This window comes from Rhinichthys klamathensis, unplaced genomic scaffold, assembly GCF_029890125.1.
Source record: "Rhinichthys klamathensis goyatoka isolate OS25496 unplaced genomic scaffold, OSU_Roscu_1.1 h1tg000109l_1, whole genome shotgun sequence".
Lineage (NCBI taxonomy): Eukaryota > Metazoa > Chordata > Actinopteri > Cypriniformes > Leuciscidae > Rhinichthys > Rhinichthys klamathensis.
Genome location: NW_026606647.1, coordinates 4217110 through 4237749, shown reverse-complemented (window position 1 = coordinate 4237749; position 20640 = coordinate 4217110). Strand labels below are relative to the sequence as shown.

The 20640-nt window shown below is 40.2% G+C and overlaps 1 protein-coding gene across 1 annotated transcript in view; it reads left to right on the top strand.

Moving 5' to 3' along the window:
* Window positions 1–20640, top strand: part of oca2 (oculocutaneous albinism II) — a 132458-nt gene that overhangs the window by 20875 nt on the left and 90943 nt on the right. The window contains exons 5-13 of the mRNA XM_056253957.1: window positions 189–362; window positions 1297–1354; window positions 1482–1554; window positions 2103–2263; window positions 11871–11953; window positions 12264–12417; window positions 16711–16782; window positions 17673–17738; window positions 18824–18880. Coding sequence (XP_056109932.1) covers window positions 189–362; window positions 1297–1354; window positions 1482–1554; window positions 2103–2263; window positions 11871–11953; window positions 12264–12417; window positions 16711–16782; window positions 17673–17738; window positions 18824–18880 — 898 coding nt within the window. The remainder of the gene's footprint in view (window positions 1–188; window positions 363–1296; window positions 1355–1481; window positions 1555–2102; window positions 2264–11870; window positions 11954–12263; window positions 12418–16710; window positions 16783–17672; window positions 17739–18823; window positions 18881–20640) is intronic.

Below are 20640 nucleotides of genomic sequence, written 5' to 3'. Positions count from 1 at the left end.
ATAATGATAGTTTCAAACAGGTTTCCCAGATCAAACTGATTAATTTGACCACTAAACAGATAGTCCCGTCCCAAACACATGAACTATTTGGTTGAGCCAGAAGTTGTCTCTGACAGCTCAAACAAACAGAGCAATATTTTGCAAGCACCACAGTGTCTAACCCACTGTTTTTATACTGTTTTGTGCAGTATAACCTACATGACACTGCATGAGCCCAGCCTGGGGTCTGGAGAGGAATCATGGGAGGCGAACTCTGCTGAATTGGAGAGGAGGTGCAGACTGGGCAGTGAGGTGACCAGTCTTTCCCACATCACATCCATGGAGAAATGTGAACATTACTTCAAACTATCATCCCCCATCAGGTATGGCATACATACACTAACGCTCAAAAGTTTGGGGTCAGTAAGATTTTTTTATTTATCTTTTTAAAAGAAATTCATCGTTTTATTCAGCAAGGATGCCTTATATTGATCAAAAGTGACATGCTACTATTTCTACTATTGGTGTTATTATGAACTTTTGATTCATATTCCTATTCATTTTCTAATCAAAGAATCCTTACAGAAATGTATTACAGTTTCCTCCAAAATGTTAACTGTTTTCAGCATTAATGATAATAAGAAATGTTTCTTAAGGTCAATTCACACCGCACAGACAAACGCCAACAAACAAGTTGGCAGTTGGATTTAGAATTTTATAAAAAAATAACTGTCATGTTCACACTGCCCCAACAGACACCAACAAACACTGATTGAACATGGTCAGTCGGGTGAAAACAAACTCTGACCAACGCCAACAGACGCCAAAAGGGGTAACACACTGATACAACAAAACCCAACAAACGTGCCGGTCCTTGAGGTGTGAATTGGCTTTTAAGGACCAAATCAGCATTTTACAATGATTTCTGAAGGATCATGTGACCCTAAATACTGGAGAAATGGCTGCTAAAAATTCTGCTTTCCCATCACAGGAATAAATTACATTTTAAAAAATATTAATTGAAAATAGTTCTTTTTTTTTTTATCAAATAAATGCAGCATTTGTGAGCATAGGACACTTTTTTCAAAAACATTAAAAAATCTTACCGACCCCAAATGAACTAAAGTTAACAAAGCTGAGTAGGATAAGGCAGAAAATATTAAATGGTTGTGCAAAGCTCTTTTACTGTAGCATTTTAATTAAAAATCTCCTCTGAAAACAACTGTCTGGGACATTAACTGTGTTTCTGTTGCAAAGTAGATGTCATAACAAATGCCAAGTAGATGTCATAACAAATGCCTACATTTGCTTTTACAGATATTGCTTAAGGACAGCAACAATCTTCACCATCTTCATCATTGTTGTTCTCTGTTCAGTAAGTTATACAGACCTGATCAACGTTTTCTCTTCTTAATAATATGCACTTATGATTATATTACTTGCATAGCTCAATTTTATTTGTCTGACTTTGTGACAATAACTATATTTATTTTGATCATCAGCTGTTTTTCAGCATGTATCCTGACAGGGAGAGCCCCTGGAGGATGCTGGCAGTCTCATCTACTGAGAGCTTCTGTATCCTAGCCATTTGTGTATGGTACTTTAGAGAATCTGCATTGTATGGGTTTGCTTTGACTTGATAAATAAGAATCATTAATGCACAAGTCAAATATTGTGATGATGCGTGCCACTGCGCTAACTCCTCAGACCCTGCAGGGATTTTATATTTGGTTCGGAGATTGCACTGAAGGGCTGTTCTAATTCATTTCCGTTTCTGTGACAATCTCACCATCTGCTATTTACAGCGGCCTGTGTCATGGTAACAGTCTTGCCTATGACTTCGTGCATAACAACAGATCTGCCTGATACTTGCGGCAATCTGTGAGTCCTGCAGAGCTGGAGAGATGAATGTGAAGAGTGAACAATGCACTGAAGTGCTGCAAAGTACCTTCTGCTGGTGGGAGGGGATTGTCTGTCCGAAATGAAACGATGGCCAGCTGACATCTGTTTGCGATGCTCTTCCAAAACACTCAGGTTAACGCTTGATGGATGTTTTGTGTTGTGTATTTTCATTTATATCCCTAGTCCATGGAAGTTTTCCTTAACCTAACTGATCACTGTAGCCATGAATCTTACTGATTTTCGGGATAACTCCCTGCTGAAGCTGCAGGTTGGTGGTCCGTTTTTGGGAGAGATAGAGGCAGTACAAGAGGCCCAGGAGTATATTCTGATCCAAGTGGAGCAGACTGAAGAGGCAGGGCCTCGCCGGAGAAGAGCTCAGCAGGTTAGAGTTGTTTCAACACAGCCGACAGGAACAATTAGGCGCTTTATCCTACCAGCAGAATAAACTCATATTAAAATAGTTAAAGGGGTCATATAATGGTACATGCACTTTTACAAGTTGATTGTACTGAAATGTGTGTTGGCAGTGCCTGTACACAAACATCATATAATGATAAAAATCCATCCAGTGGTTTTGTTTTAATCTCCTTATATGTTTTCCCCTGCCTCAAATCGAGCCGTTCGTTTTTGTGACGTCAATAAAACGGACGCCCCTCCCACGATTGTTGATTGACGGGAGCGTTTCAACACAGACCCGCCCTCGCACATGAGGTAGCTGTCAATCATAGTCTGCGCGGCGCGGACCGGACCGGCGCGGTCATTGTTGATGTGCCGGAGCACTGTCTATGAGCAGAATGGCGTCTAAGCGATTGTGGTGTTCTGTTCTTGGGTGTAATAACGAACACAGTCATTTTAATGTTTCTGAATCCGAACCGCTGAAGACGCAGTGGCTGAGTTTTGTTTTCGAAGGGAATATTCCACACGAGCAACGTCAATGCTTTCATGTTTGCGCGAATCATTTCACACACCAGACTGCTTTATAAACGAGGGTCAGTATAAAGCTGGATTTGCTAAGAAGCTTTGCTAAAAAGGATCGGTACCAGATATTCGTGTTCCTGCTGAACCTCCAGAAGAACGGAAGTGAGTGAAACGTTTTATTAAACTTTATATTAATATATTAATCTTTGCAAATCGCTAGCTGCACGCTTTACAATGAATGCGTCTAAGGTTTACACTCAGTCAGGGTACATTACGGCATGTTTTCTATGTATGACGTTCTCAATATAATTCATAATCCCACGTTTATACTGAACAACGCGTTATGGTTATTGTGTTCCCTTTCAAGGCGGTCACTTCGACATTACGTCATACTGACGTATATGGGAACTCCTCCCTTCTCCATTTTCACTGAAATCTTATAGGTAAACGCCAGCTGGAGACAGCTGGCCAATTGACGCAAAACATGCAAATGCTGACCGGTCCGCGGGCAGTATAAATAGCATGGGCGCGACAATTACGTCAGAATCTCTTTCTTCACGCTAGAATTCTTATCTGAAGTCATTGTGGAAGTTGCAATAGAGGTTACGCACCATGTTTCCTCCCCGCATCCGATGGCTGCTACATGCCAGATATGTGCGGTATTGACTCGCTCTACCCAAACAAGGATCTACTGAGGCCGCACTCACGGACGACAGGCATGTGCTGGTCTACCAGTGCGCGCCCTCATAAACCCGGGCATCAGCAGGGATGAGGCCCACTGCCGCCAGCGGCCGCTGGTGGGCCCTCTCATGCCCAAAGAAGAGTTGACAGTCGTTCTCCCCTGTGGCCCAGTGGCGGAACCCGAAGCCTTCGCGCGAGAGACCCGTGTTCGATCCCGGCTCTCGAGCAGATACATTTTAACCTGCCCGTCGCCTCTCCGGTCCTTTTCGCGGGCTCGCTAGAAGGACTCAACGCGATAGGCTTCGTCGGAAAGGATACTTTTATTATTTTACTTAGCCCGGTATCTAACAGCCAGGCTACTTCAAGAAAGATTCCGTCTTCACGACGTCCTATGGTAAGTCATGCGAAGATGCATCCAGAGAGACGAGGCAAGGCCATGGCTCTGTGTCTAAAGGCGCGAAAGTGGTTGTTTCCCCCTGTGGCTCAGTGGCGAAACCCAAAGCCGTCGCACGGGAGACCCGTGTTCGATCCTAGCTCTCACAGCAGATAAAATTTAGTCTCGCCGCGGCCAGACTTTAAACCGAAACTTTTGATCTCTATACGGTCCAGCCTTCCTCGATGTCTCTCTTCGTCGGCACCTCGTCCCGCCTAATTCGGCTACAGCCGCCAAAACGGTTCGAACCCGAACAAACCGGATCTTCACCGTTGGCAGAGGGCGGGACCGGGAATGTGGCGACACAGGCCACAGAGAGCGCCGCGCCAGGACGCCCCGCTCTGGTGATGGAGGTGCACAGCTTACAGCTTATGTCGTCAGGCTGCCCTGTATCCTTCAGTGCAACTGGCCATTCTGATTTAACCACGTATCCACAGTTGTTGTCGCTACGCCACTGACGCTGTGTTTATGTTCACACTGCACACTGATATGTGCTATGATTTGTGCCGTTATATATTGCCCTGTTTCTTTCAGTGCGAATGGCTATTCTGATTACCACGTATTCACAGTTGTTGTCGCTATGCCACTGACGCTGTGTTTATGTACACACTGCACACTGATATGTGCTATGGTTTAACTGTTATATCCTTATATATTGCCCTGTATCCCTCTGTGCAACTGGCCATTCTATTAACCACGTATTCACAGTTGTTGTCGCTACGCCACTGACGCTGTGTTTATGTACACACTGCACACTGATTTGTGCTATGATTTAACTGTTATGCCCTTATATATTGCACTGTATCCCAAAGTGCAACTGGCCATTCTGATTTAACCACGTATTCACAGTTGTTGTCGCTACGCCACTGACGCTGTGTTTATGTTCACACTGCACACTAATATGTGCTAAGATTTGCGCCGTTATATGCTGCCCTGTTTCTTCAGTGCAAATGGCTATTCTGATTACCACGTATTCACAGTTGTTGTGCGATGAAATGACGCTGTGTTTACGTGCACTCTACACACTGATATTTGTTCATGATTCATGCCGCTATAAATTGCCCTGTATCCTTCAGTGCAACTGGCTATTCTGATTCACAGTTGTGCGATGCCACTGACGCTGTGTTTATGTACACTGATATGTGTGTGTTATGCTTATGCCACGATATTGCCCTGTACCCTTCAGTGCAACTGGCTATTCTGATTACTACGTATTCACAGTTGTTGCGATGCAACGGACGCTGTGTTACGTACACACTACGCACTGTTATGTGTATGATTTATGCCATTATATATTGCCCTGTTCCTTATCCTTCAGTGCAAATGGCTATTCCGATTACTACGTATTCACAGTCGTGCGATGCAACTGACGCTGTGTTTATGTACACACTACACACTATGTGTTATGAATTTTGCCGTTGTTTATTGCCCTGTATCCTTCAGTGCAAATAACTATTCTGATTACTACGTATTCACAGTGTGGCGCGATGCAACTGACACTGTGTTACGTACATACAACTCACTGTTATGTGTAATGATTTATACCGTTGTATATTGCCCTGTGTCCTTCAGTGCAAATGGCTATTCTGATTACGTACACAGTTGTTGTGCGGTGCAACTGACGCTGTGTACACGCTACGCACTGATGTGCTATGTTTACACCGCTAAATATTGCCCTGTATCATCAGTGCAACCGGCTATTCTGACTTACTATGTATTCACAGTCGATGTCGCGATGCCTCTGACGCTGTGTTTTTGTACACACTAATGTGACTATGCTATCGCGTTGCCCTGTATCCTTCAGTGCACCTAGCTATCCTATCTAACTGTGCATAGTCACAGTTTGTCGCTACGGCGACTTGCGCTGCATCTGTGTCCACACTGAAGCGTTATGCAGTTATGTGGCTAACGTAACTGACCATTATGTGAACTGTGCATATTCATGCAGTCTCGGTCGCTTCGTCGACTTGCACTGCATTATACACTAAGATGTTTGAAATGTGCACACTGATGGGTAATGCTGTTATGTTGCCCTCTGTCCTTCAGTGCAACATCCAGCTATCCTATCTAACTGCATATTCAGTTCTGTCGCTATGGCGACTACACGGCATGTACAAGGACGTGTTTTTGCTATTTTGTTGCCCTGTTTCCTTCAGTGCAAAACTAGCTATCCTAATCTAACCGTGCATATTCACAGTTCTGGATGTATGTACGTAAACGGATGTGTTATACTGTAATGCTGCCCTGTTTCCTTCAGTGCTGCTAGCCATCCTAATCTAACTATGCATCTTAGTTTCTGTCTCTACACAGTTTCTGTTGCTACAGCGACTTACGCTGCGTTATGTACATGCAAGGATGCGCTATTCCTTACTCACTTGTGTTATGCTGCCATGTTGCCCTGTATTTTCAGTGCAACTAGCTATCCCAGTCAAACTGTGCATATTCACAGTCTCCGTTGATACGGCGACATGCGCTGCATTTATTTACAAATGGATGTGTTCATGCAGCGGTGTTGCCCCGTATCCTTCAGCCTAATACGGAGCTAACTGCGTGTATTAAGTTGGCGCTACAGCGACCTATGCTGTACGTGCATGTGCTACGCTGTTATATTGCCCCGTTCCTATCAGGGCAACTGGTTATTCTGTGCTAACTCATATATTCACAGTTGTAGCTACAGTTATGACTGTGTTTGTGTGCTTACTGAGGTGCTATGCTATTATGGGGCTATTTTCTAACTGCGTATATTCACAGTTGTCGTCGCTACGGCCACTGGCACTGTGTTTATGTACATTCAGTTATGTGTTGATTTGCACTTCTGTACATTGGCTATAGAACATCGGCTATGTTCTACAAGGTGGCACCCCAGCCCCAAGCTGTGGAACCTTCTTGTGTGTCCGTCAGTGATGGAGTACTCGAGTCCTGGACTCGGACTCGAGGCCTGGACTCGGACTCGAGTCCGACTCGCGGACTGATGACTATACTTGGACTCGGACTCGAGAATATATAAAATCGGACTTGAGCATTCATCAAATGAATGACATTGTTTCTGACTAAATAGGTTATAAAAAATTGATATAAGATGTTACACTTTTCCTGTTTCGGGGTCCAAGACCGGCCGTGATCTATTTTTTCCCTCACAGACACTGCTACCGCTCGCTCTCCTTGCTTGACAACACACTCACTGACGTCACTCACTTTACGCCGCATTCTCGTGAGAGAGTTAACGTAACACTCATTTAACACTAGATAAGTTCCTCTACATCTAATCAGCAATTTCGATTTTGGCACACTTTGCAGCAGCTGAGCTGACCACTAAGGAGCTAATGTACAGTGACGTGACATTTAAAGGTACCAGATTTAAACTGTGCTTTCGTGCTATGGCTGGCGCTGAGCCAAAATCGGACGCGCTCAGCGCTTAATCCCGCTTATCATACAATATAACACAATTATGTTTATTTTAGCCAACAAACTAGACGGCGACCTTGACTATGTCACACATCGCAACCACTCTTTTTCTGCGGAGTTACAACTGCTTATAGCACTGTATTTTCTGGGTTTTTTTTGCCGCAGTTACATTGGGATTTAGTTTGCTTTTCAAAATTTCAAAATTGTTTTTCTTTTACCATATTCGTCAAGAAGAATGCATTTCTCCTCCTCTGTCCAATTAGGCTTTCTTTTTTGTTTTCTTTATCCATTCCAGTTGACTGATCATCCAAAAATGTATTTAAACAATTAAATAAATAATCGTGCCACAGCTAGTTGACAATGATTTGATAAGGTCAAAGGCAATTCTAGTGATATCATACACATTTCTAGCTGCAAGAAAGAGTGCCTGAAAAATGTTGCTTGATTTGGCTTAAGTGTATATAATTTCGACTCGGACTCGAACACGGGACTCGAGACTCGACTCGGACTTGAATTCAGGTAATGGTGACTCGACTCGGACTCGACTCGGACTCTTCTTTGGTGACTCGGACTTGGACTCGGACTCGAACACTGGGACTCGAGACTCGACTCGGACTTGAACTCCGGTAATAGTGACTCGACTTGGACTCGACTCGGACTCTTCTTTGGTGACTCGGACTTGGACTCGGACTCGAACACTGGGACTCGAGACTCGACTCGGACTCGACAGTTGGTGACTCTACTACAACACTGGTGTCCGCTGCTGGGTCCTTAGTTGAGCAAGACACTTGACACTGACAAGTGCTGAGACGGAGCTCTCCCTGAGATGGCCTTACCACCGGCTCTCGCCCCAGCGAAGCACTTGGAGATTTACGCTCATTCTAGTGAATGTTGTCGCATTGTCTCGGACCTGATGACTGCAGCGTCACTCTCAGTCCGATACCAAGCTACGTTCCGAAGTCTCTTACACCGTTCAGAGCACAGGTTGATCCCTGCCCGCCTTATCTGCTGAGTTTTAGCCTCGCATGATGCCGATGCTCAGAGTGATGTTGGCCCTGTAAGGGATTTGTGGATGTACGTGGATCACTAGGCAGCAGTCTACCAGCTGTTTGTGTGCTTGGTGGATGGTACTAGGGACGTGCTGTTTTATACAGAGACTTTCTCTCTGAATTCGACGCTTTAAATTTAGGTATGCTGGCTGTCTTCTCAGAACACATTCGCCAGGGTTCCAAGTTGATGCACCACCTTAGCGTCGTGGGTTCGGTGAGTTTTATCAATGTACTCATGAAACTGTTACCACCAGCTGTGCAGTAGTCTGTATTGCAGAGTTACCATTGCTGCTAACTCTGTGTTATGACTATAAGGTTACATAGCTGTTTCCACATTACGCAGTAGTTCCAACGTACTGTTAAAGGGGTCATATAATGGTACATTCACTTTTTCAAGTTGATTATACTGAAATATGTGTTGGCAGTGTCTGTACACAACCATCATATAATGATAAAAATCCATCCAGTGGTTTTGTTTTAATCTCCTTATATGTTTTCCCCTGCCTCAAATTGAGCCGTTCGTTTTAGTGACGTCAATAAAACGGACGCCCCTCCTACGATTGTTGAGTGACAGCAGCGCTTCAACACAGACACGCCCTCGCTCGTGAGCGAGATGTCAACATAGTCCGCCATTGTTGATGCGCTCGAGCAGAATGGCGTCTAAGCGATTGTGGTGTTCTGTTCGTGGGTGTAATAACGAACACAGCAGTCATTTTAATGTTCCTAAATTCGAACCGCCGAAGACGCAGTGGCTGTGTTTGTTTTCGAAGGGAATATTTCCCACGAGCAACGTCAATGCGTTCATGTTTGCGCGAATCATTTCTCACCAGACTGCTTTATAGACGAGGATCAGTATAAAGCTGGTTTTGCTAAGCTGCTGCTCATGAAAAATGGATCGGTAGCTGCTACCAGATATTCGTGTTCCTGCTGAATCTCCAGAAGAACGGAAGTGAGTGTAACGTTTTATTAAACTTTATATTAATATATTAATCTTTGCAAATCGCTAGCTGCACGCTTCACAATGAATGCGTCTAAGGTTTACACTTAGGGTACATTACGGCATGTTTTCTATGCATGACGTTCTCAATATAATTCATAATCCCACGTTAATACTGAACGCGTTATGGTTATTGTGTTATTGAGTTACAAATGGTGTACGCCAGAGCCGGCTCTGGTGTACGCATAGAACAGAGGGGCGGAGTCAGCAAAGCTCATGATCATTTAAAGTCATATACACTGAAACGGCGTGCTGAAAACAGAGCTGTTTTTGACCAGGTAAAATAAGTGTTTTCTTACAATACTAATGAGAATTTTTAATTAAAGTATATTACAAACTTTTAATTTAGACCCTAAAGAATCATATTAGCTTGTACAAAAATGGCATTATATGACCCCTTTAACTCTGTGTGTGGCTTAAGGTTTTGCAGCTGTCACCGCTATGCCGTCGACACTGTGTTAGCTCTTGTGCTCGAGTGCTTATGGTGTTGTGCTGCCCTGTTTGCAGTGGATGCACAACTTGGTAAGCCGGAGCAGACGTTGGTCTAGTTTCGCCTATCAGTTTTGAGTGCTCCTAGCGGCGCTGCTGGCTTAGAACTGTTGTTCCTTTGGGAGTGTAGTTTGACCCCGTTCAGGGCTTATCTTCACTGCGCTCACGGCGGGATTCTATACAAGTCCCATATACGTCAGTATGACGTAATGTCGAAGTGACCGCCTTGAAAGGGAACGTCTCCGGTTACTATCGTAACCTCGGTTCCCTGAGAGGCGGGAACGAGACATTACGTCAACCGCCGTGCTCGCCGTTTGATCAGCTGTGCTAGCGTTCAGTCTTGATTCTGACGTAATTGTCGCGCCCATGCTATTTATACTGCCCGCGGACCGGTCAGCATTTGCATGTTTTGCGTCAATTGGCCAGCTGTCTCCAGCTGGCGTTAACCTATAAGATTTCAGTGAAAATGGAGAAGGGAGGAGTTCCCATATACGTCAGTATGACGTAATGTCTCGTTCCCGCCTCTCAGGGAACCGAGGTTACGATAGTAACCGGAGACGTTATTGTGTTACAAACGGTGTACGCACAGAACAGAGGGGCGGAGTGAGCAAAGCTCATGATCATTTAAAGGCATATGCACTGAAACGACGTGCTGAAAACAGAGCTGTTTTTGACCAGGTAAAATAAGTGTTTTCTTACAATACTAATGAGAATTTTTAATTAAAGTATATTACAAACTTTTAATTTAGACCCTAAAGAATCATATTAGCTTGTACAAAAATGGCATTATATGACACCTGTGGTTACTATAGGCACATTCCACAATGTATGGCAACCAGACAGTGTCAAAATTCTTTCTTCGTTTTGAACAATATATCTATTATTTAATCAATTGAAACCCGTAAGAAACATTTAGCTTTAAGTTGTATTTATACTTTAGTTTGGATTTTTTAAAATGTTTTTGAAAGAAGTCTCTTATGCTCACCAAGGCTGTATTGATTTGATCAAAAATCAGTAAAAAAAAAAGAGAAGAAAATAATTATTTGTTAAAGGTGCATTGCGCAACATTTCATGTTAAAAATACCCGTTTTTCTAACCCATACATGCTTAAACAATTGCCTGATGGGCTGAATGAGCCCTTCTCTGATCACTGCGATTGCCTCTATAATCCTGTACAGTAAAATAAATAAGAGGGATTCGGGCCGGAACGTGAGACTGGGCGTGACGTCATGCGCGTTCACGCTCCCCTGGCTATGTCTAGCAGGTTTGTGTATTCGCCGCCATTCTCCGTATTAGCGAAGACAACTCGAGCGACAAAACTTCAGTCAACTTTCGACAAAAGTAGAAGATGGATTCAAAGAGACCGGCTGTAGTTCATAAACCCCAACACAAACTCCACGCAAGACAAAGACAGTAAGGCAGTTTCGCTTGTCGCCAGAGGGGGCATAGTTCTGCAAAAACTCAGAGAGGTGCGCAACAATGCACCTTTAAAGTTACTTTTTTTTTTTTTTTTTTTTTTTAATGTCATTTGTTCCTGTGATGACAAAGCTGAATTTCAGCAGCCATTACTTCAGTCTACAGTTTCACATGATCCTTCAGAAATCATTCTAATATACATTATACATACTTCAATACTAACATAATTTGGTGCTCTATGAACATTTCATATTATTCTCAATTTTGAAACAGTTGTGCTGCTTAATATTTTTGTGAAAGCTGTGATAGTTTTTTTTCAGGATTCTTTAATGAATAGAAATATAATATAATAATATAATGATATTAATAATATAATATAATATTGTATAATAATATATAATATTGTTATATTATTATTTTCATGTAGAGGCATTTACACATTTTAAGGTGTCACTTATTAGTATCCAAATACTTTTGGAGGCTGCTTTATGTGAAATATTTTCTTCAATATTTTCTATTTTCAAATATTTTCCTCTCTCAAATAGTCTTTAGCCTAATAGCCTAAACATTCACATTATTAATAGTAAGATTTTTCCAACAGGTGCTTTATAACTGGACTATACCATTGCATTCCAAACGAAGTGACCAAATTCTGAGAACAAGGACATTTGAAATGGTTAGCAGGTACGATTACACATTCCTCATCACATAAGATCTTGACAATTCCACTAATAAACTGGAAAATCCAGGACCAAATGCAAAGACATTTCATGTTATACAATGCACATTATTGCATCTGCTGGATATTGAAAATGTAGAATTATCTTGTCATACAACTGTTAGATTTGAGATTTTAAGTTAATCCGATTTTAAATTGTGCTTATAGTTCAGTTAATGTGATCATGTGATAATGTGGGTTTTGCGGTAGTTCCTGTCATGGAATGTGCTTTAATGTGTCTCCACATCTGTAATCTGTCTTTCTCTTCCCCTCAAGCGCTCCTATTCTGATCAGTGTGCAGGCCTTTCTCTTAGACAGTCAGGTGGTCCCTCTGTCCATGACTCACCAGTCGCTCTATGTAACCGTGGAAACACAGGTGCTTATCGCTGGATTGATCCTGGCAGGAGTCTATGTGCTCATCATCTTTGAGGTAAAATATGTGGAATCGGCGTGAAGACATTATTTTTCACACTGCGAGATAATCCATTCAATGGTCTTTCATGACTCATCCCATATTTCATCCCCTTAAACAAGCTCATCTGGGCTGTTTAGCCACATTGACTCTGTGCAGTGTCGACTGAGATTTTTATGTACATGTCTGTAGTCTTTTGTAACTTCTCAGGAAAAGTAGATGTCACGGTGGGTAAAAGTTGTGCCTTCAGATCCAGCACTACTGAAATTATTAGTGGCTATTCATAAACTCGCGTTTTTATTTGTACCGCTGTTGAGCACTAGAGGTCACTGGGCTCTACTAAAGTTAACAGGAAGTGGTTTCTACTGGCCCACACAAACTGATTCCACAGAAGTATGTTGGATTTTTGGAAACCATGAATCGAAAAGTGGATTTTGCTGTTCATATTTTATTGCAACATCAAATTGAATTGGTCCAAATGTCAGAAACCTATTTTTATTTTTAACTAAAAAATACACAGTTTTAAGCTTTTGTAACATTTAATGTGGAGAAAAGTTATGAGGTAAATTATTTTTTAGGTCACTAATTGGTCAAGTAAGACATGGTCCTGAATCAACATGTTTTGTTGATCCTGGAACAACATTCTTGTCCGAAAATGATAACTTATACCTAAAAGCAGAGGGAAATAATATGTGAATAACACTGATGTAGAAGCACCTAGCCCTGGTTGTAAGCCTAATCTTGACATAAACTGTAAACTTGTCCCTCAAATTTGATTGGTTGATTGGAACGTTGTTCCAGGATAAACAAAGATGTTGATCCAGGAACATGTTGTACTTGGTGAAATAAACCAAATAAGCAATTCAGTTCAGTTCCTTTGTCGAAAATGTCAGATGTCCCTTGCTTTCCATTGAAGCACAAAAATGCATACTTCAAATCAGTCTGATTACCAGTTTTACACAAACTTGTGGAATTCATGCAGCTTGAGTGCTGCTGTCAATCAGAGGGACATAATGAATACCAGGACATTCTGGCATGCACTCAAATGCTGATAATTTAATTTGTTATAAAATCGTATAAAATAGAAGCATTTTCACTAGCGGTCTCTTTTGGACCTTATTGTAGTAGTAGAACTCAATTTTCTGGTCTCTTTCACTCATGATGCCTGAAATGGCCAGCTCTCATTTAAAATGAATCATTTCCATGTTTTATTTTTTGGTCACTATATATCTCTTTTTGTGTGAACGGCTCTTAAGGGATATAGATTATTACAAAGCCTCACAGCAAAACACTCCTCCACATTTTTAACTTCCTCTTCTCCTTGTAGTGCACACTTTTTAGAGTTTGTGAGAAAGCTCCGTTTTAGTGTGGCTCCAGGGGGACATGAGGGCAGAGGGGACCTCCCTTCTTAATTACATTTATTTCTTCAGGAGGGACAACATGCTGTGTGTCGACGAGTTTAATTAGGCCTTTGTGAGAGTGCTAATGGAGACATTGGGGGCCCATGTTTCCGCTTTTACCGAAACACTACGTTATACTAATGCTTCATAAATATGGCTACCCAGTCATCAAGGTGCTAAGAAAATATTGCTTTTAAAATGAAACTAATGAATTTTATGCTGTTTAGGTGAGTCATCATAATTTTATTTATTGTACTTTTAAAACAGGGTTACTTTGGGTAACATTACCTCTTAGATTTTTTTTTCATGAGGAATTTACCAAAACCTCATCCCAATTAGAACGTCTTTGAGAACAGATTACAGGTGAAGTTCATCAGATAATCACATTGTTGAAGACTGCATTATATTATATTATATTATATTATATTATATTATATTATATTATATTATATTATATTATATTATATTATATTATATTATATTATATTATATTATATTAATCCAATATCCAAGTATCCAAGTTTTGTTGTGTAAAGGATTTTTATGTTGAAGTTCATTTTCTGTTCCTATTGTTTCCATGTTAACTTCCTGTGTTTAGTTCCTGTTTTCACTTATTGCATTGTCTACCTTGTTTGTTTTCATAGTTACCCTAATTTGTTTCCGTTACTGCTAATCACCTACACCCGTACCTCGTTAGCCTTTGTGTATTTATACCCCCGTGTTTCTTGTGGGGTCTTGTTCCTACATGGATGTAACAGTTCAACATAAAAGTCCTTTGCACAACAAGGGACCACAAGACTGGGATTATGACAATTATTATATTATATTATATTATACTATATTATATTACGTTACGTTACGTTATGTTATATTATATTAATAATGATTGTGTTATATACTTATCAGGCATGATTTGAGATCTTCAAAAGAGAGTTTTGTGTTTCAATGGAAGCAAGAATATCTCAATCTCAGAATATCATCAATCCCCTATTGTACACTGGAGTTCACTAGCCTGGGAAAACCCAGACAACTTCCGGCAAATTTAGAATGGTCTGGTTTTAACCAGGCTAGGAGTTCACATGGTCAGTGTCACAAATCTGCGAGTTTGATTAGTGATGAAGTATTAGTGCAGAATCGTACATATTTCTTGTTCATTTTATGTCATAAGAGTTCTTGGTTTAAAATATATATTTTTTTAACTCTAAAACTTAGTTATTTCCAAGTTAGTATAGATTTGATAGAATCTTCCACAGAAGTCTGTGTTCTCATACTTTAGGACCCCATTGTAAATAAGGAAGCATTTGTTGTATTGACCCGGGCCTTTTCTTCCTATCTGCATTGCACAGCAGCTTGTTGATAATCCTCAGAGCTGATCTAGAATCAGCACTCTGAAAACTACTTTGATTAAAAGGGCTCAGATGGTGAGTTTCATCAGCAGCTCTGATAGCTAAAACTCATTTGCCCCAAGAGAGGGCAAAACCTGAAATCTGAGATATATAATAGTATAACGTGCTTATAAATATTAATATGCCTTAAAAGATTCATGAATAATGTATTTTTACAATCTAATTGCAGATATCTTGTAAACATTTTAATAATGGCTGATAGATTATTCCTAAATTACACTTGAGCAGCAGTTTCTCAGTAAATGGGGGGCTTTGGGTATAAAACTAACATTACATCTCACACAGGCACATTTTGACATTTAATTTAGCCATAAACTGTTTCTTGGCCTATAATTAAGAGTAATTGGTTTAAATCACAAAACAGAGAAGCATTAGTCTCAGAGGATACTTTCTTATGCAAAGCAACACAATGCATATCCATGTTGCTGATTAATTCTGCTCAGAAAGCAGTGTTCAACAATTTATCTTAATGACCGGTTTTAGACTTACAATCACAACATTGCACCAAGTGTTCCTCCCCCTCAGGAAAGTTGTCGGACTGACACAGATTACTTGCTCCTTTGAGACTGGAGTCATTAGCTGTTAGCCTGCATGTTATGTACTCGTCGTCCTTCTTTCGCTCTTCTAGCTGATTACACAGTCTTGTAATGACTGCTCCATCTTGCCACATGACACTGAAAGAGGTGCATCAGACAAAGCTTGATTCAGGTGTCCCAGTCAAGTGCTTTCACCAAGAAAGGAGATGCTGATATCTGACAATGCACTTTAAGGCGGCGCTTTTCCAAGGGGTGATTGAAGAGCAGATAATCAGAAGATGCTGTCGCCTGACACATATCGTTGTGGATCGGAATTTATCGTTTGATTATAAGAGTGCACAACAGGGTCAGAATGCATTTAATGTAAGAAATGAGGTGGATCAAACAGCAAAAGAACATAAATGAAGTGTGGGGAAGAGGGTTATTTGGCATTTTGAATCAGCAAATTTGTTTGGCTGTCCAAAGTCTTGTGTATTACATATTTAATAGTGTTTGCCAAGGCAGGCATCGTTATTACGGTTGCTGATGTGGAGGGTTAGGGATTTGAACAAACACCTTATCTCAAGTACTACAATTTTGTGCTATGGGTGAGAATGATACCTCATATCATGCAGCTTGTTTAGATGAGTTGTGCTATTACTTTTCTAAGCAATCAGGCATGATTTTTGCCTGGCGGGTGATAACACTGCAAGAAAACGGCTTATATTGAAGGAGAACATAATTGAGAGACTTTGAGGTGAAATCTTTGAACATCCTAGCAACCATACCATGCTTAAAAACAACATGCATAACATGCTTAAAAGCAACCACTCTAGCATTGTGCTTAGGCTAGCATAAATCTATTTTGTGGTACATTGTGGCTATTAGTACATGACCAATATAGCAAAAAAAAGAAGCTGTTGAGTTATTACCATGCTGATTTTTTTCCCCTCTACCTTTATTTATTTATTTTGTTTTCCGTGTTCCCAGATTGTCCACCGCACTCTGGCTGCAATGTTAGGATCCCTGGCCGCTCTGACAGCGCTGGCTTTCATTGGAGATGTAAGTTTGGTTTTAGAGAATGTTATTTATTCTATTCTGATGAAGATTGCTTACAATGTGTTAAGAGTTGGACAGATAGATAGATAGATAGATAGATAGATAGATAGATAGATAGATAGATAGATGGATAGATGGATAGATAGATAGATGATCTACATTAACTCAATGAAGTAAATCAGACTGGGCCATTTCACATAAATGGTATATCGGTAATTGCACTGATTTACTCTATTTTGAAGCGTAAGATTGTGAATAATTTAAATCTTGACTTTCTCTCTGCAGATCTACGAAATTAGTTATTGTATTCCTGAAATTGGAGAAAAGTGCATTATTTGAACGCAAGTGAAATTACTGGGTGCACTTCTGTCCGTTTGGAGTGCCCTTTAAAAAGACCCAGAGCTCTGTAGTCTTACTATGAACTTAAGACTATTGGGCTAAAAAAAACAATACAATTTCACAATTTAAGTTGACTAAAAGGCAGCACAAACACATACATTTTTAAGTTAATATATATATATATATATATATATATACATATACATATATATAAATATATATATATATACATACATATATATATATATATATATATATATATATATATATATATATATATATATATATATATATATATATATACATTATGTGCATTGTTGTTTCAACTTAAAAAAAGTGTTTGTGCTGCCTTCAAATTTTAAGTTTAGTCAACTTGATTTGTGTTATCGCAAGTTAAATTCGGAAAAGTAATTCTAATGCAAAATTTTAAGTTGTGATAGCTTAATGCAACAATCATTTTTTATCGTAATGGAAGCAATTATTTCAACAATTCACTGTAAGTCTGGAATGTTAAAATGCTCCTCTGTATCCATTCCATTGTCTCTTTACTGTAGAGGCCGAGTCTGATGACTGTTGTGGAATGGATTGACTATGAGACACTTGCCTTTCTGTTTGGAATGGTAAGTCTAATTTTAACAAGTCAATAGGAGCTCTCTTGCAGCTTTTTTACTCAATCATCTTGAGTAGCAGGGTTCCGACAGAATGTATTAAATATAAAGTCACAGAAGGGCTTTTTCAAATGAAAAAAGTAAAAAGGTCAAATTTATTTATTAATGGTGCTTGCTATTTTATCACTATTACTGTTGTTAATCAAACATGGATTGAAGTTCGGCATGTAAATTAGTGCACCGTTTCTGCTATGAACATGAATGATACCTCAAAGGGTTACCCCACAGCATTAGAACCTGGAAAGATGTCCTGCTAAGTGCTTGACAGGCTGATAAGCCCCTAACCTGAACCCATATCAGCCTCTCAAGCTGCTCAATCTGACAGGCACTTAGTGGGGCACCTTTCTTTAATGTGCTGTTAACCTAGAGCTTCTTTTAGAAAGAATTCTTTAGGGGTCTGAGATCATTTATGGTGTTTCTTTGCATTGTACTTACTTTGCAGCAGCAGAGCACAAGGTTGAAATGTTTGTTAGGTAATATGTATGACTGGTTGTCTGCATATGAAATTAGTCCATATTTTACATGGTAGTGCAACAAAATGTGACCAAAAAATACGAATACACATTAAAAACACAGCCTCTCTAATATTATTTCTAAAGTGCCACCCTTTTCAAGATCTCTGTTTGTTCAGCTGCTGTCTCCATGGAAACAAATACGTTCAATCAGCCCTCATCCAAAAGACTACATGTAGGAGTATGTGAGGCAAGGCACAAAAGAAAATCAGAGACTGATGATAGAAAATGAATCACAGCATCTGTCAATTTTAAAGACTGGCTATGAAACGTGAGCTTTAATAAACTCAGAAATATTAATGTTTCTCTTTATTGATGTTCTATTTTTGAAGGATGTCTGTTTCTGAATCTGAGGCGCCAAAAAAAAAAAAATCAAAAAAGGATTGTGGCATGAAATTGAGTGAGAGACCGTGCGTGTGGTATTTGAGACATAATGTGATTTTATAGCAACACATGTGGCAGTAAGCACTAAAAATAGAAAGCATGAAATGTTTAAGTCTCATAACCCTTACTATTTACTTTCAGATGATACTGGTGGCTATATTCTCCGAGACTGGTTTCTTTGATTACTGTGCAGTCAAGGTGAGTTTTCTCAATCTTTATGTTGCACAGTCCCTCCAGAAAAACGCGATTATGCGATCGCATGATTTAGTGCATTATCAGCCAAAGTCTGCATATTTATGCGGGGACCGCATTTTTTCAAATACGCCGCACTTTCGCCGCATAAATTGCTGATTTCCGTGCAAAATATGCGGGGCTTGCATGATTTCATAATCCTCGCATTTTCGTTGCAAAAGTCACATATATCTTAGCAGAAAGTTGAAAAATGTTGCGTTTGCTTCACACAAGAGCAGCCATTTCCCCCTGTTGCCATGGGAACGTTATGAAGTGACGTAATTACGCGACGTGAACATCATCGAAAAGCTGTAAAACAGGAGCACACTTTAATTTTTTATATTTCATTTATTCATTTTTATAGAAGTTGTAGCATATTCCTTTTGTAAAGCTACAGAACTTGTTTGACTCATCAATGTTTTGTAAGTTTGATGTATTTATTAAGGTCTTGTAACGCGTTGTGTCGGGAAGAAAAATAGGGATAGCTCACAGCTGGAGTTATTGCAGAGGCCAGACAGACTCACGGAGGCCATTGGCATCTCACAACTCGCACTTTATTCCCAAATCGAACTCGTATAACTGTCTGTCACACGTTCTACCGTCCACATCGTTACTTAATAAACAAAATAAGATAAAAGAAGTAGCATCAAACAGAAATTACCCGCACACATGCGGTGTTCGAGGCGCATGGCACCTGTCTATGCATGGCACTGGCACATACAATATACTGCATAGTTCAACAGGGAGCACGCAGCTCTTAAAGGGGCCACACCTTATTTCCACTCGTTACAGTCTGAAATAAAACAAGATGAGAAATTAAATATTCCCAGCACTTTCTGTGATGTAGTATGCTTGCTTATCATAGGAAGTAATAAGAAATGACTCTTTACATTAAGGTAGTAGCCTAGTGAGAACAGGGTGTTGGGGAATCACTTTTTTTTCTCTTTTTCATCAAACCGCAGTTTTTGCAAGTTCCCGTAGTTTTTTGCAAGTTCCCGCAGTTTTTGCAAGTTCCCGCAGTTTTTGCAAGTTCCCGCAGTTTTTGCAAGTTCCCGCAGTTTTTGCAAGTTCCCGCAGTTTTTGCAAGTTCCCGCAGTTTTTGCAAGTTCCCGCAGTTTCATCGCATAAAATGACATAAATATCCCGCATATTCCATCGCATTTTTTAAAGAAAACGGGCCGCGTAATCAAGGATTTTTGCCCGCAACAATCACTAAAAATCTCTGCGTTTTTCTGGAAGGACTGGTTGCAAATGCTTGTTTGTGATTTGTTTTGCAGACGTCTGCTTAAAGCTCCAGTCCGTAACTTTTTTGGGTTAACAATTATCCAAAATAATTTTTTGAGCAAGTACATAACCAGCCAGTGTTCAAAACTATTTGCTTGCCTTAGCTCGATTCAAAACGGTAAGCTTGTAATAATGTTTTTAATTCCAGTGGTACTGGTGGATTTCCATTGGAAATTCGAGCATGTCTTTGCGTCATTAGGTCACATCTGTACACATAAAGAATGAGTCTCGGCTAGTAGGCTTTATTGCGTGTGAGGATGTTGTAGGTGGAGATTTATAGCCTTTTCTCACAGCACTTGATATAATTAAACGTATTAATTTGATGGCGGATCCAGAAAGGTTCAAACGACAATCACCAGTGACAACTGGAGATTCACCCGTTGTAAAATCCAAAAGACTTTGGACTAGAGTTTGGTAAAAGAGACTGCAACCGGGCATGTGAA